This window comes from Micrasema longulum, unplaced genomic scaffold, assembly GCF_059751315.1.
Source record: "Micrasema longulum isolate JH-2025_06_02 unplaced genomic scaffold, ASM5975131v1 h1tg000508l, whole genome shotgun sequence".
NCBI classification, from domain to species: Eukaryota; Metazoa; Arthropoda; class Insecta; order Trichoptera; family Brachycentridae; genus Micrasema; species Micrasema longulum.
In genome coordinates, this window is record NW_028277705.1 from 628,218 (window position 1) to 645,520 (window position 17,303).

The following is a 17,303-nucleotide window of genomic DNA, read 5'->3' on the forward strand; positions in this document are numbered from 1 at the left end:
TATCATATAAATAAGTTTCTCAAAAATATAAATGGCTGAAATGCAAATCATGCAAAGATAAAGTGAGCCTACTTAATATAACTGAAAAAAAGGAAATACGACATTCAATCAAAGGAATGTATTGATCAATAGAAGAAATTGTTTAGGAATGATGAATTATGGTATGTTATAATAATAAAAAAACGTAGATTGCATTGTCAGAAGTAATGCGAGCCGAGGACCATCGCCAGGAGAGCCATTCTGATGTACATCCCATACTCGGCCTGGCGGAAGTAGGCGGCGCGAGGGTCCGTGTCAAACTCCTTGCTGATCTCGTCAACTCTCGGTAGTGGATGCATCACCACCATTCTCCTCTTGGCTCTTGTCATCAGTTGAGGAGTAACCACGTACAGTCCGCAAGCCTAAAACATTTTAACTATCGTAAGAAAATATTTGAAAACTCATAATCATCTTCATTTAAAAGGCCCTGAATATCACATTTAATATATAGATAAATAATTTTTTCAGTTTGATTTTTAAAAAATTAAATATTTCTATTTTTGGGGCCATTTTTCACAAGATATAAATAACTGCTCATTGGGAAATGAGAATTAAATTTGAGGTTGAGTAGGGTTCGGACTTGGACCTCTGATCTGCGAGTGCGCAACACTAGCCATGGGACCACATCCCATTTAAAATTGATTTCTATTCATCATCATTCCATGTCCGCTCCCTGGTTGGAGCATATGGTGCCCACGAAGATCCTCCAGGCATCTCTGTCGGCTGCCAGCTTCTGTGCATCCTCCCAAGTCAGGTTTGCATCTCGTAGTTCTGACATGAACTGCTGACGAACAATCAGCAGTGGACGTCCAGGACGTCGAGAAACCGATGCCATGTAAATTAGGTAAGCGTGGTTAAGGCTCTCAGGAGGCATCCACAGTACATAGCCAAGCCAACCGTACCGCCTCCGCTTGATAACAGTTGTCACCGGAGTTTACTGCGTCCGTTCGCTTATTACTTTAATCCGCACACCCAAGATTCTTCTGAGACACCTATTCTCAAAACTCAGAATTTGACTGTTTTGGGCCCTAGTGAGGTGCCAGGATTCGCATCTATATATTTCTATAACTTGGGCTATATAGGATTCTCAGCTGATTTCTGGAAACAAGTTGTTGCTTTCTGTTTGCAGTGACTTTCAATTCTCATTAGCTACATATGATAATAAGTATACCTGTGTTTCAAGTTGACAATTTTGTTTATTACTTGATTTTTTTTAATGAAAGTATAGAAATCCAAAAAAAATTAGAGATAATAAAAGATTTTAAAAAATAATTTATATTCACCTTATCATATTCTTCTTGAGTTTCAAATCGCTCTCTCTGAATTCTAGTCATGTAAAGGACGTGAGTATCGGCTAAGACATCATTGAGACTGTTGTAGATTTTCTGCGATACCCCTTTAGAGCTCACAAAGTCAACTATATGCTTGGGCATTCCTAGACTAGGTGGGCTTACATACCGCAGTTGTACATCGTAAAGTGTGAGCAATCTGGCCAAGGAATGGACAGTTCTACCATTTTTCAGGTCGCCCACCATTGTAATAGTTAGACCGTTTACTGTTCCGATCTCCTCTCTTATTGTGAAAATATCAAGTAAAGCCTGTGTCGGGTGCTCTCCGATACCATCTCCTGCGTTGATCATAGGTTTACGACAATGTTGTGCTGATTTCTGGAAACAAATTATCACTTTATAAAACATAATCGACAAAAATTATGTAGGTATGCGTGTGTAAAAAAAATATATATATTAACAATAATACTTACAGCAACGGCTCCGGGTTCAGGGTGCCTCAGAACAACCACATCTGCGTAACATGCCATTATAGTGACACTATCTTCCAGAGTTTCTCCTTTCTTGGCAGATGAGCTAGTGGCATCAGTATGAATAACCGTTCCACCGAGTCTCTGCATGGCGGCAGCGAAGCTACAACTAGTTCGTGTACTCACTTCGTAAAATATTGATGCCATCACTTTTCCTTTCAATACTTCATCTAAGGAGCGTCCCTTGGAAACTAAATTTCTCATAATTTGCGCAAGATTAAAAATGTCATTCAAGTTTTCTTTGCTAAACATGTCAACAGAGAGTATATTTTTTCCAATTATGTCTATTCTCGGTTGTTTCGGACGCAAGTTTTCTTTCATGATTTGATAATTTGAGCTACTATCGCATCGCTGTCGATGTCCCGTTAGGAACGGGATCGGAGACAAACTACGCAATCCGTTTTCCGAAGCAAAGTGCACTCCTAGTTTATTATTTACTTCGTGGTAAGCCCGCGGATACAAATCTTGTTCAAATTCTTGATCACTTGTCCTACTGATATCTATCGATTTAACTGCATCTGTCATTATATGACCATCTTGGGCAGAATTGGGACGGCTTAATTCTTGTTTTTCGGGTGCAAATGGAATGTGGTTAGGTTTCTTAGAGACTGGCCAATCTTTGACATTTTGTCCAAATCCAGGTGGGACCAATATCTGCCCCTCAACATACGCTACTTCGCCTCTTAAAACTACCCTATGTACAGCTCCTCTCACACGCTGTCCAGCAAACGGAGTCCATTTAGATTTTGAAAAGCTCATGGATTCTGGTATTATCCATTCATCGTCAGTATCAACCTCGATGTAGGTATCGGGTTGCTCGGGTAAATTAAATATTTTTCTCGGATTTTTGTGAAATTTATTGATTAAATCATCCATTGTCAATCGTCCTTCATGTACGGCATTGAGAAGAAGAGGCAAAATAGTCTCTAGGCCTGGAAATCCAGGGGGAGGGTCGATGCCTGATTTTTCTTCAACTGTATGCGGAGCATGATCAGTAGCAAACACATCAATAATATCTAAATTGTTCCACAACTCTGCCTGATCTTCCGGCGAGCCGAGAACTGGACGAACTTCTCCTCTTCCGACTCCGATTCTATCTAAATCATTCGTGCTAAGGAAGAGATGGTGAGGACACACTTCGCAAGTAACTTTAATACCCCTCTCCTTAGCAGCTTTTATAATTTGAATTTCTTGCTTTCTAGCCACGTGACAAATGTGGATGGAACGGTCCGTTAATGAAGCTAAGAATAGGATAGCCGCGATGGTTTCATTTTCGGCATGTACACAAATCGGAGCCTTTTTAGGCCAATTGGATAAATGTTTTTGCCATATTTCCATATCGTTTAATTTTAGCGTGGTGAATGTTTGGTTGAGGTACATCTTTAAGGCGACAGCTCTCGACGCGAGATCACCGACAGTACTGAAGTTAGTGGAGGACGCTCCGGCAAACAGCGCATAATCACACCGGGAGCCGACATTGGCCAGCTCTTGAACATATTGGAAAGATTCCTCGTCTACCACCGATGGCGTAGTATTGGGCATTGCGCAGATGAGAGTGATTCCTCCAGCGAGAGCAGCAGCGGAAGCGGTGCTGAAGTCTTCCTTGTGGATTGCGCCGGGTTCTCTAACATGGACATGAACATCGATGAATCCCGGAAGCTTGACTATATTTCGCGACGTCATGCAATCCGTGTGAGTTTTCATTGGCGGCATACATCCGATCCTTCTGATGGCTTCCACGAGAAGTTTAGCACACTTGACGTCGGTGACGAGCGGGACGGAGTAGTCGACGGCGAGACGCCGGGTCCGGTACCCGTGGGTGGTGAAGGAAGACACGCGGCGAGCGCCACCGTTCCTCATGGGAAGATTGATAACCAGCTCCAGCTGCTTTGTGGCGAGAAACTCGGCTAAGTGCATCAGATCTCCCTGATCCTTTACATTGAAGGTCCATTGCACACTTTCTACCTAGAGAATAAATTTAAAAAATACATGTACTTCATATAATTTCTCTAACGTTAAATGATTGTAAATCTACTATTAACGTTATCATTGCTTTTTTTTTTAAAATAAAAAAGAAATATTAGTGATTTTATAATTTACCCAAATATTTCAATTTTGGTGACCATTTTTAACGAGTTGTAAACAACTCACTATTAGAAAATGGAAATCAAGTTAGGGTAGAGTGGGGTTCGAACCTCGGACCGTGAGTCCACAACACTAGCCACGGGACTACTACCCGATTCGATTGTTACTTTTAATACATTTAAACAAAGGTACACGATGTGCTACTTCCATTAAAAAAATATTTATTTGTATGCACTCAAAAATATTATCTGATAATTATTATTACATTAATGCAATTATTTATTTAGGAGATAATTTATTTACAACCCATTTCCCGTGTATGCTATCAAAAATACATAAAATACTGATAAACATATTAAATAACGATTGGAATTTATGTAGAAACATAACTATCTATTTGCTATTATTTTAGAGAAATTAATTTTAAAAGTTTTTTTTTATTAAGTATTAATTTTTAAATTCAATAATTAAAATAAAATAAATTCAACAAAGGAAAGGTTCCAAATACATATTTAGAAACCAGAAGCGAAAGTAATCTAAATAAAGATAAAAACTGGCGTTATAAATCCAGTACCCTATGCATTTTGATCGCAAATATAACCTCCACGAAAAACCATGTCATATCCATTTTTTTTTCGTTCAATATATATTTACAATAAATAAAATGCCTATCAAAGAACAGATAAATATTGAACAAAAAAAAATACGAGAACTTCCGTTCGATAAATATCTGCAGATAATAATTAGTCACCTAGATACATAATGAGGAAGTCCAGTAATTTAAAAAAGAAAACATTATTTAGACTATTAAACTAAGCCAAGATATTTTTTTTTCATTTTCTACGTGTCGTATGATTATCAATGTTATGATTTTTTTAATTTATGAAATTACTCCACGTGTCTCAAGTTCTCTTCCCCGTCTTCTCGATGAGTTATGCTGATTGGTCAGTTGTTGACTGACCGTAAACCGGAAATCTATCACAGCTCTCTTATAATTGGTTGATTTGGAAGAACTAGTTACGTCGTTCAAAGTGGTTCGTTTTATTAAAATATTTTTTACTGTTTTTTTTGTATATTTTTAAGAAAATTCGCCGTATAATTTGGTGTTCTTATTTTTACCGCCCGTAAGAATATTTTTTTAAAATCCAATTTCCCGTAGGGCTGAACTTCGTCATTCATTGTCCAGCTTGTGGACTAATGGCGCGTTTGCCTACGTAATTTGCCATGTAACAAAAAACAGGTCAATATGCTGTCATAATGTCATTGATACATCAATTAACGGTCCTATGCACCATGAGGTGCAAAAAGGGGAATGATGGTGAAGGTAATTATTACCAAATTACTTTATTTTATAAAATACGAGCTGAACCCGGCAATGCTTTGCTATTGCTAGATTTGAGTTCTTGCTAAATAGATTAAATGAACACAATCGAAAGTTTGATATCAGTTATTGCATTTAGTTCAAATTAGATTTGTACGTGTACATTATTATTGTTGTGTTTCGGTGTAGATAAATTGTGAGGACAGAGAATTTTGATAAATAAGTGTTTGAAAAAGACAACTGCATGTCAGACCTTTTGTTAGAATAGACAAAATCGACGTTTCGCTGTACCGTTTTCCGCACCTCAAAACTGAAACGATTTTGTTCTTTTTTATTTTCTGTGCCGGTATGTTTTGCGTTTTTCAAAAATAGTTATATTTGTATACCGTGCGCCGTGCGCCCACAGACAGCAGATAAAACTGTGCTTTTTACGGGTTTTGATGGTTCTAGTTCCCATTGTAAACTATTTTTTAAAAAAACGAAACAATATAGGGACACGCCAATGGTAAATATCTATAATGTGTAAAAAAGAGTTCTGCGCTAGTTTGGACATGTAGAGCGAATGGACAACGAAAGAACGGCTTAAAATATTTACGAATGTTCATGGATGCAGAAATAGATAAAGACCGAGAAAGACATGGCATGACCAAATCTAAGAAATACTTGAAGGTGGGCATGGTAAAAGTCGGAATAATCAGCGCGGGTGCATGCGAAGATCTATGAATGTAGAGGAAGTGAAGTCTGAATGCAAAGATAGAGTGATGTGGCGTTCTATCCTCTCTGCCTACCCTTACGGGGAAACGGCGTGATAGTTTGTTGTTGTAAAACTTGTTATTGTAAAAAATACATTTCTCTAGTGCAATAATTCTGAGAGAAAATACGTGAATACGTTTGTATGAAGAAAAGTAGGACCACGTTTCCTCTTAAGGTTAAACATAATTAAATACGCTTACAAAACATTACTATTTTTTTTTAGTAAAAACCGTTCGGATAAACGTAAAGATGATTCTGAAACTTTTCATTGGTAAGTAGGTACCTAGATACTTGTTTATATTTTAATTCCAAATCTGAAAATAGTAGATATTCAAATATTGAATTTGAGTAGGTTCCTAAGTACTTGTTTATGTTTGAATTTCAAAACATAAAATAATCAATTATTTTCAAATAAAGAATTCTTTTAGAAAATGTCAAACTCTGCTCAGGGATGCATTTAAGTCAGCAATGCGATTTTCAAAAATGTAAAGAATGTCAGTTCATATTATTTTAGTAAAACTAAAAGTCCAGTAAAAAGAAATAAATGCGTAGAAATTATAAGGAATTCAATGAAATAATCTGATTGGGATCCATAAAAAACTAATGTTGTTTTTAAACATTCAAAAACAAACTTTTTTTGTACACAAAAAATAACATACATCCGTTTTTTTTTTGTATCCGCATTCTCGGCGAATGCAACCCTGGTGATGGATAAAAAAAACATTTACGCTCGTAACTAATAAGTTACGAGCGAAAAATATTATAGTGAATAAATTGAAGATTTTATGAGCTATAAACCTTTTCGTGGTAAAGATGTACATTTATCTGAAAACCGCACGCAAATCGGTCTGGAAGTTATCGAGTCCATCGAGGACAACCATTCGAACATTGGCTATTATACATATAATAGAGGAAGAAGATAGAATATTTAAAAGTTGAGTTTTACCCCGAAACGGTTTCACCACAAACGCAATGTTTAATAAGATTCACGACATTTTTTGACTTCATTATTAACAAATGTGTACAATATTATTATATTACTATGTACCGAGTTACACATACAAGCGAGCAGCTAATTTTAATTAGATGAAGTTAAGTTACGATAATTTATACAATTATTTCTCTTGAGTAGCCCGTAATGATATATAAACTACGAAATGAAAAAGAGGACTTGGCGCGTTATACGTAGGAAATGTGAAAAATAATAACAAAACTATTGCTCGAAAAATTATAAAATAATGAAACGTACATTAACAGTAGAACTCCGTTTATCCGAACTCCAGTCACCCGGATTGCCAAATATCCAAATCGTTATCAGGAAAAGAAGTTTTTAATGTGATTCCAATTCTTTTTTTTAAATTTAAATTATTTATTGACAACAATTCTTGTTGGAATTCCATTGTAATGATGTAATAACTTATATTGATATTATTATATTGAATAACTTATATGAAGCTAAATGTTCTTTCAGTCTTTAATTGCTCTCCCGCGTTGTCCTATATATGAACCAGGACAAATACATGTTAATTCATATATTCCGCTGTTTTCAAATTTGTTGACCTGATCTTTACTATAAATTAATGTTTGGCCCAAAGATTTTTTATTATGGGTCAAACATTTTATATAATGGGCTAATTCACATAGACTAAATAACGATATATCAAACTATGCATCACATTTAAATGAATTAAAACATAATTTTGACGAATCAAAAAACATATAAATTTTACATGTAGGACATAAAGGTCAAAAGTTAGAAAGATTGGAAATTTTAGAAATAAATAGGATAAAAAAGAATAGCGATAGAATTTTAATAAATCAGCAGATAGAATTTAAAAACTCACCCTTATTAGCCCCCTTAGTTAGACCCTGTACATTGTAATAAAACAATAAATATTTTTCATATAATAGAATATCCTCTTAAATTACACCGCCAACCCATGTTTCAATCATTTGTCTCACTCTGTTCCATTGCAATATTGCGTATTGTATCTTTTTCAACTTATTTTTAAATGTACCTACACTTAAGATAATATTTAGTTTTATATAAATTATCCTTACACTGTATAATATTCACCAGTCTGAAGATGCCCATTAGAGGGTGAAAGCGCTAATTGATCAAATAAATAAGTGGAAGTGTACTAAGTATATTTAAATTAATGATTCCAATTCGTATTGTTCGTTCCGTTCGTATTATTTCAAACGCAATAAAATCTGGCACTCATTTTTTTGTATTTTTTTTTTATTTAATAAGGTAAACATGAACAGAAAATATAAAAGAAAAACTAATGAAACCCACTAAACCGCGAAACCGGCTTGTCAGCAGGTTTCTTATTTTTCCTTTACAAATAAAAAAGTTAAAGAAATTATATAAATTTAAAAAGTAATTAAACATTATTAAGAAATAAAAGCATACGTATTTTTTGCAAAAATTTAAATAGAAGACTGTTAACATAAAATAATAATCAATATAAAGCCTTTTTACATATTAGCCATTGAATTATTTTTTTCCTAAAAGTTTTGTCAGCATTTAGGAATTGTATAATGAAGTGTTTTTTAGCCATCAATTCGGATAATTGAAGTTATACTGTACTTCTATGAGGTATAATAAATACGTAATTGCGTAAATAATACTTACTTGCGTATTTTTTTTAAAAAACGAAGAGAGAGCCAAAAAGCTTTTTTTTAGAATAATTCATAAAACAAAATAAAGTAAGGAGTTTTTTTTATATATGCACTGCATTTAGGTAGTTTTCAATATATTTTTTTAACAGTATCTATCATTATCATTCCCCTTTCCATACCCAGTGGTGCATAGGGCATTGCATGGTAAACCAAATGCAGCGTATTTCAATCAGCTGTTACGTGACGGTAAGGTGATCAGTCTCACGCTTCAGGTGGCAGCCCAGGAACAATGAAATATTGCATTCAAACAACCTTTGCACTCAATATTTCATGTCAACCTTGCCAGGAATCGAATCCAGGACCTCAAGAATGGTAGGCGATAGCGCCAGTCACTAAACAAAAGCGGACATTTATATTATCTACACTAGTTTTTCTTATTTAGGATTTTTTATCTGAGAGCAGCCATCAAGTCGAAAACACTTGTCCAGTATTCTGGTTCTATTTCACACACAGAACTGTATTCTTCATCTGCCTGGGCACAGAGATAATATCGTAATTTGAATGGTGATAAATTATTGCGTAATTATACTAAAATAGGTAAGGATTGAACCTCGGACGTCTGGACCCAGAATCAAAATATTTTTAGCAACCTATTTAGAATATACATTAAGAAAATGATAAGACATAAAAATATGCTACGCTAATATTTTCGATTTAATTTTTGCATGTAAATTCCGTACTGTGACGTGAATACAAAAATATGCCCAGTCCACAACATTGAAAAAATCATGTAAAATAATTCAGTTTATGGAAAAGGCCATGTAAAATGATTCGAATTAATAAATGATGAGAAGAAAGCCTAATTTCTAACCCATTGAGTCATATACGCAAAAAATTAACAAATATTTCAGTGTAAGTAAATTCTCTAGAAAAAATTATCTCAATAATGCATAAATTAATGTACGTATTCGATAACAAAATTTATGCAGTCGCACAAAACTAGCAAATGATATTATTTGATTGTTAGTCCAGATTGTAGTCAACCACAAAATTATGAGAAAAGATAAGAAATAAAAAACAATATTTCTTCGGCGTAGACGTAGTATTTATATGTTATTTATACATTATTGTTGTATATAGTCCCTGGACTGGCACGTGAAGCGTTAGACGGATTTTCTTACCTTCATGTAACAAAAATGGTCAAGATATGTTGAGGTTGATATACCAATTCAGCGCCATATGCACCTTTAGGTGTGGAAAAGGAATGACGATCATTGTTATTTCTACTAAACACTGTATTGCGAGTGTTGAAAATAAATAAGAACTTCACGTTTATTTTGTATAACTCCACAATAGAATCTGCTGAACACTGCTGATTTGAGTGAAGTATTTTTTATCAGACTATGAGGAACATCGCCGCTACGAGAAATTGGATACAATAAATGTTTTCTTGCGCGCGGTAAAAATTGGAGCAATAAATTTTACTGCAAAGTTTCCTGAAAATGTACGAAAAAAATTATATACTAGTTATATGAATCAACCAATTATAAGAGTTATAGAATATTTCCGGTTTGCTTGCCGTCATGGACCGATGGGCAGAACTGACGGAGACGAAGCGGAAAAGAACCTCTGACGTCACACGCGGAGTTATTTCAGAAATACAAAACTTTAAAAAATCATAACGCTAATACGATATATAAAAATTGAAAAAAAATGTTTTGGCTTGGTTTAATAGTCTATTGACAATTATTTTTTAATTTTAAAACCACCGAACTTCCTTATTAAATTGAGACCACGTAGAAGGGCATATACCATACAAACTAAAAGGAGTTAGTTGAACGTAAAATAGTATATATAGCAACGAGGTACCATTGACAATCGTCACTTTTGTGAAATAAGCATTGTTTCAATTTTTTTTAAACAATGAAATTGGCTTAATACAGCTTTACCTAAAAGTTTTTGTGAAGTTACTCTTAAAAAAAAAACAATATCACATATACGTACCCTTCTACGTGTGCATAATTCAATTTTCAAACGAATGACATTCGTTTGAAAATGCAACACTAAGGAAAAACGATTAGCGATTATAAATCTTAATTAATAAACATAATTAGTAGATATTTATTGATTTGGCGTTTATTTTGTAGAACTCCATATTTATAGTACAATTAGTAGACTCAAATCAGTTTTTGATATGAACAATCTTGTGCGAAAAATTCACAGATTTTGAGTTTAAAAACCTCCGGCCTACTCCGTTGAAACGAATATTTGGACTAAATCAAAATATATAGTAAACGATGGTTTACAGCCCATTTATCTAATTTTAACCAACATTTTATGTAACTTAAAGATTAAATTAACAAACGATTGCCACATTATTTTAATAATAAAATAGGTTATAAAAGTGTTCATTGTACGGCGTTATTTCCCCTTTATAAATTAGTAGCTATTAAAATAAGACCATTAGACCAAAATTCTGCCCTCCGTATAAAGAGAGCAGTATCTCGGTTAGACATGTTTCTGAGAAAAACGCGGTAAAATATCATAAAACAATGTTGTTTTTTGTTGTAGTTTCACGTGCATGCTGTGCATGTCATTACGATATGCCGTGTGTCAAAAGAAAGAGAGAAAAAAACTGAGAGATCATTCAATTTTCATATTAAGATTAAAATTAAAACTGAATTAAAGATAATTATAATCTGAAAACCATGTTACTGCAGTTTTGCTTCCTGGATTTCACGGTTACTGAGGGAATATTTATACGCGAGTAAAACTAAAATGAAGATCTCTTCTTCGTGATTCCAAATCTGCATTTAAGAAAATGTCGTCAAAAATGCTAAACACTGCACTCTTCGCGAGGACGGGACGGCAGAATTGTTGGCTAAGATATTTGGTTGTTATTTGGGGGAAATATGTACCAGGCTGAAATGTGTTAATAAAATCATACACCGTGCAGAGAACCTACATACATTATTTCGGTCTACTGTCTTTAGAATGTTTGGATAAATATGTATTTTGTGTTCTTTTAGCAGTCTGATTTTGGCATCATATAGTGGAAGTGTAAATATATAGGTATAAGAGATAAAACAAATATATAACAAAGTGCGAAGTGTAGCATTAATCAAACCGAATTTTTTTTCGACAAATTACAAAGAATTGATAGTTTTTTTTTTGTTTTTGATAAATGAGTTGTGATAAGAGATTTCAATCTGCTTTCCTCTTACGGTGTTGGTTATCGAGGACTGTGCATTATTAGAGATAACATCATGATTGTATTATATGTCATTATGACCTATAATTGCAAACTGGTGAAGTGAGGGATTAGTGGTGATAACGCAATTAAATGTAGTGATGAATGGTAGATTAAAAAGTATACTAACAATAATTATAAACAAACTATGTATTTACAAAAGAAAATATAACGAGTCCATAATAAATAAAACTGCTATTTCTGCGGTAAAACGGTACTGCGATACATTTTTACATCCTCTTTTGGCTTCAATTCAGGTTTTCGCATAGTAAGGAGATGATTTTTATTTTATTACCAAGAGAGAAGAGAGGTGGATATTTTCCGTGCTGGGATAACCAGAACTAAACTCTTCTCCTCTTACTATGTATCGTAATGCGTACTGGTGATTTAGTTCTTTGCTATTTTTTGTTTTTATGGATTACATTTTAGTACGTCTCGTCTGTACCAAATGTTCTATTATGCACTTTTTTGAATAAAATAAAAATACTCACCTTTACATTGTAATTGGCAGATGTATACAGGTGTTCATTAAACCCTGTCACATCCGAAACCACGATGATCAGTAAGAGCAAGAAGACATATTGGCATATTACAATATTTTTTTAAAACCAACAAAATTTAAAAAAATAAAATATCTAAAAAAGCAAATGGTTGTTTACTTCTGCAGGGGTGAAACGAGGAGGGGGAAGGGGGAGTCTGATACTGCGCTGCGCTCTCCTCACTTTTCATCTGCAGAAGTAAGCAACTATTTATTTTTTAAATATTTTATTTTAAAAAAAAATCTTTGTTCTAAATATTTTTTTAAATATGCTAATATGTCTCTTGCCCATACTGATCACCATGGTTTCGGATGTGACAGGGTTTAAAGAACACGCTGTATGTAATTTTAAAAAAAAAAAAAATAACACACAGATATTAGTCCGACTTTTAACAAGTCTACTTTTAAGTGTTTGTTGCAGATGTTATATTTCTCGTTTTAAATACTGGTGGATTTTTTAAAGCTGGCGCGTTTGCAATACTTACACAAACGCATTGTGTAGTATCTGAGAATAAGCTCATGGTATGACATCGCATGGCATACGCATTATGAAAATAATCTGTCTCTCTCGCGCTCAGACGCGCTTATGAGCGTGACATAGACAACTATTTATTTGTTAGTTGCTAATGATATGGTAATAAAATATACACATAATGCTTCTGCGTTCGTCTGAATTTCGCTGCGATTCTTAATAAATATAAACAAATATAATATAGTATTTGATCACCACAACAGTCCAGGAGGCCCAATCACGGTGGTGAATTACATGACAGAACACCCAGACTTGAGACAAATCACATTTAATTTTTGTGTTCTCATCGGGAATCGAACCCGGAACCTTCCGTGTGTGAGTCAAGCGTATTGACCACCACCATTTTGTATTCTTTATAATAATAATTGATAGTGTAATTAAAATGCACAGCAGAAAATATGTAAACACACTTAATGATAAACAATAAATATAGCACATTTGGTTAAAATTTAATATTACTTTTTTAAAATTAACATCCTGTAGATTTTAAATGTGTTTGTGTGAGTTTTGCGAATGCGCCAGCTTAGTTCAACAACCAGTAAAACATTTGTATATGAATGTTATAAAAATAATGCAAAAATATTTTAGGTCATTCTGAAAATCCATGTCGCCTGTTTCTAGTGACTTCCTTCCATATGCTCTTTTTCCCACTTGCTGACAAGCCTATAATACAGCCAGTAACTTGGGGGTGGATCAACGCATTGAGATTTGGATTTTGAGCATTTACTTTAAAAAATAAAAATAAAACAAATGTCTTTGTGTTTTAATTTGACACTATTCAGTCTTTTTATCAAGAAAATCTTGTTTTTTTTTTTTTTTTTTAAAAAAGAAATATTTGCGTTCTTATGATTTACCCAAATATTTAATTTTGAGGGCCATTTTCAACGAGTTGTAAATAACTCACTATTAGAAAATGGAATCAAGTTGGGGTAGAGTGGGATTCGAACCACGGACCTTCGGTCTGTGAGTCCGAGACACCAGCCACAGGACCACAACCCGGTTTCTTTACTTAGTATCGTTGCGTAGTCTAACCAAACTAACCTAGCTCACTTTTTATTTAGCACTAGCCAAATGAAACTTTTAGGATTACTTCTCCATAAAGTAGAAAAGTAGTAGTAGTAGGAGTAGTTTTTAAAATATAATGTAGAAAAAATTTTCAGGTAATTTAAAAAAAAAAGTTAGTTGAAAAATTATGTTTGCATATTTTTTGGGAAAGATTATTTTTTATTTGGAATTAAATCAAATAACGACTCAAAAATGTATTGCAGGATAAAAGGCCTACTATTGACTTGTAGAAATCACTATCGTAGACTTAATAGTTTGGCTACACTTGGGACATCCAGCCTAAAATCGGATTTTTACTAAAAATTCTTAAAAATCTGAATAACTTTTAAACGACTGCATATCGCTGAACATACATGGGGGTTAAATCGATAGGCATTGAGGTCCTCCATCGCTATGCCACCGTTGATCTAAAAAATGCATAATAATAACAAAAGAGTACAAATTTAAGGCAATAACAATATTAGATTTTAATATATATTATGTAGATAGTAAAGAAGGCACCTACATATGTATACTCGTATGCGCATGAACAAATTTAACGATTATGATCAGAGATTTCCTATCCATCAATGCATTTGAATAAAAGTTCATTTGTAATAGATTAGATTACTTTATTACATTTCCCTCAATAATATATATTATTTAAATAATAGATCTTCATACCATGGCGAATAAAGAAAGGCAAGATGATCAAAATATTACACTCTTCCGGTATTTCCTTAAAATTTCTAGGAATTTACGCTATGCAATATTCAAGTTAACATGAAAATTATTAACGAAATAAATTTAATCATATGAAAGAATTTTATTACAAATCACTGAAAAGTTTAAGCGATGGTTATTTTACGATTAAATTTAATACCAGCCTTAAAAAGATGGACGTACTAAAAAATGTAAAAAAACATTACGACGGGGAAATAACTCAAAATACCTCATTTTGAGTACTGCATTTGAAAATATATCGCAAATACATCGTAAAGGTATTTTAAAACCCCATCACTTAAAATAAGACCCAAAATGTAAGTAATTTATCAACCTATTATACCTTCCTACGTAATGGTTTGTTACACTTTGATATAAACGTTTAAAAAGGCTATAAAAAAATGGATAGTGGTGCTAGGTAGAAGTAAAATGTATTGTCTCATTCCCCCATACCAATATTGAATCAACTGCTCCACAAGTGTAAAGCATAAGCTAACATAAGTTGGGTTTTTGTTATTTTCATTGTGTGTTTTGTAATATAAATAATATAGATATACATAAATACCTTGTTTTTAAAACTGTCTGAATATTTGTTAATTATCTCTGTTTTTTAAGTCAGTCTTCTTTGTTTATTCTCAAATGTAAAAACATTTCAAAAAAGTATATTGTTAAGTGTCCTCAGCACGGGAAACCCCAGTGAGGTCACATTATTTTTTTTATTAATTATAGTTTTCAAGCGAAAAATATGAATAAATAAAATAAAAAGCAATTGCACTCCTACGTATTTCTACCCAAACGTGAACATTCCATTGATAATCTTAACAAACAAACCATCACGCCGTTTCCCCGTAGGGGTAGGCAGAGAGGATAGAACGCCATAACACTCTATCTTGGCATACAGACCTCGCTTCCTCTACATTCATACATCTTATCATGCACGCACGTCGATTATTCCTACTTTTGACATGTCCATCTTCAAGTATTTGATGGACTTGATCGTGCCATGTTTTTCTCGGTCTTCCTCGTTTTCTGCATCCATTTCATTTTTCATTTCATTTTTTGCACCACAACAGGCCAGGAGGCCCAATTACTGTGGTGAATTACATAACAGAACAACATATACACCCTCCCATCCATCCTCTCTCTCTCACACACACACCCTGTTTTGACGGTTTTGACATACCTAGTAACAAATTTAGGCTCTAATTGGAATGCAACTAAAATGACGTTTTATACCTAAGAATTATTCTCTCTACCTGTTGTTTTGATATGTTTGTCGTGTTGCCTTCATAAAATATATAAAATAAATAAAAATAACGAAACATGATAATTTTTGTAGCATTGGTGAATTTATTTGACGCCGTGAGTTTGTATTGAAGCAAATCTTCTAAACAAAACCAACATTTCGTTACCCTAAAGAAAACAGTAAATTTATCGAATACAACGTAATACAACGTTTTTTTGTACGACTGTATGTTATCTAAAGATAAATAATTATAAAAACCCGCGAAATTGCAAAAATGAAATAATTGAAGTTTGTAAAAACTGTTTTACCTCAACTTGAAATTTTAGTGATAAATTTATTTTTTGACAATCTCAAAAGGGGTCTCTTCAGAAGGTATTCTGGAAGAAGTTATAAAGGAAAGCACATGTTAAAGAATCTGATTTCTCAAACAATCTAACATGATGTTACAAAACCTATCGATCCTTTTACTCGATGAATCACTAATCCAATACGTTATTGTTTTTTTTTTAATAATAATAAATAAATAAAAATGAAAATTTAAAAAAAAATCCAGAACTTCGATTTGTTTCCACAGGATTCCTAACGGTTTTAGTGTAGAGTAAGGGAAACATGTCAAATGATTCCCTTCTCATTTCTTTATTGAAATATGGAAAGGGGGTGTGTTTTTTAACCATGTAGCATAATTAACTCAAAACGAATTACAATATTTGAGTTTGTCCAAATGTTCATAGACAACATGAACATGAACATTTGGACAAACTCAAATATCGTAATGAAACCAACTGGTCCAAGAAGAAGTTTAAAAATTGAAAAATTGTTTTCAGGCGTTGCCTAGTATGTGAAATAATTCAGTCAGATGAATCTCTTCACAACAATAAAGGTTTCAGCCCTTTGACTTCACTAAAATCAACAGATGGAAGAATTGAAGAAATATGGATGTTCAAACATAGGCAAAATGGTGAATGTTACACAGTGTGTAAAATGGCCACTTAAACCAGCCAATAACAGGTCATAAGCCCTGTTAATGCTTTGACTTCCACATTCCCTTATTTAAGGTATTCTCCATCCATGTTGTTATTTGTTAATCAAAACGAATTATTTAAAATTTTGAGTTATTTCCCTACAGAATTTGGATATCGATTATTTTTACGAGAAACTATATCTGTACCTCAGAGGCAGACGGATGCAAATCCAAACGTTAAATGTTCAACACAAGCCTAAATAATCTACTTTCTCTAAGTGATTTTTAATAATTTGTAACATTGATTTGTATTTTTAGTATCTCAATACATTGGTTCTTTCATAATAAGACGTGCATTTCTTCAAAA

The 17,303-nt window shown here is 33.4% G+C and overlaps 1 protein-coding gene across 1 annotated transcript in view; it reads right to left on the bottom strand.

The window, feature by feature from the left end:
• Positions 1-28: 28 nt before the first annotated feature.
• r (carbamoyl-phosphate synthetase 2, aspartate transcarbamylase, and dihydroorotase rudimentary) overlaps positions 29-17,303 on the bottom strand; it is a 53,568-nt gene continuing 36,293 nt past the window's right edge. Inside the window, exons 8-10 of the mRNA XM_088227506.1 lie at positions 1,802-3,823; positions 1,323-1,706; positions 29-401 (exon numbers count right to left, since the gene is read on the bottom strand). Of these exons, the coding sequence (XP_088083632.1) occupies positions 198-401; positions 1,323-1,706; positions 1,802-3,823 (2,610 nt within the window). The 3' untranslated portion in view covers positions 29-197. The remainder of the gene's footprint in view (positions 402-1,322; positions 1,707-1,801; positions 3,824-17,303) is intronic.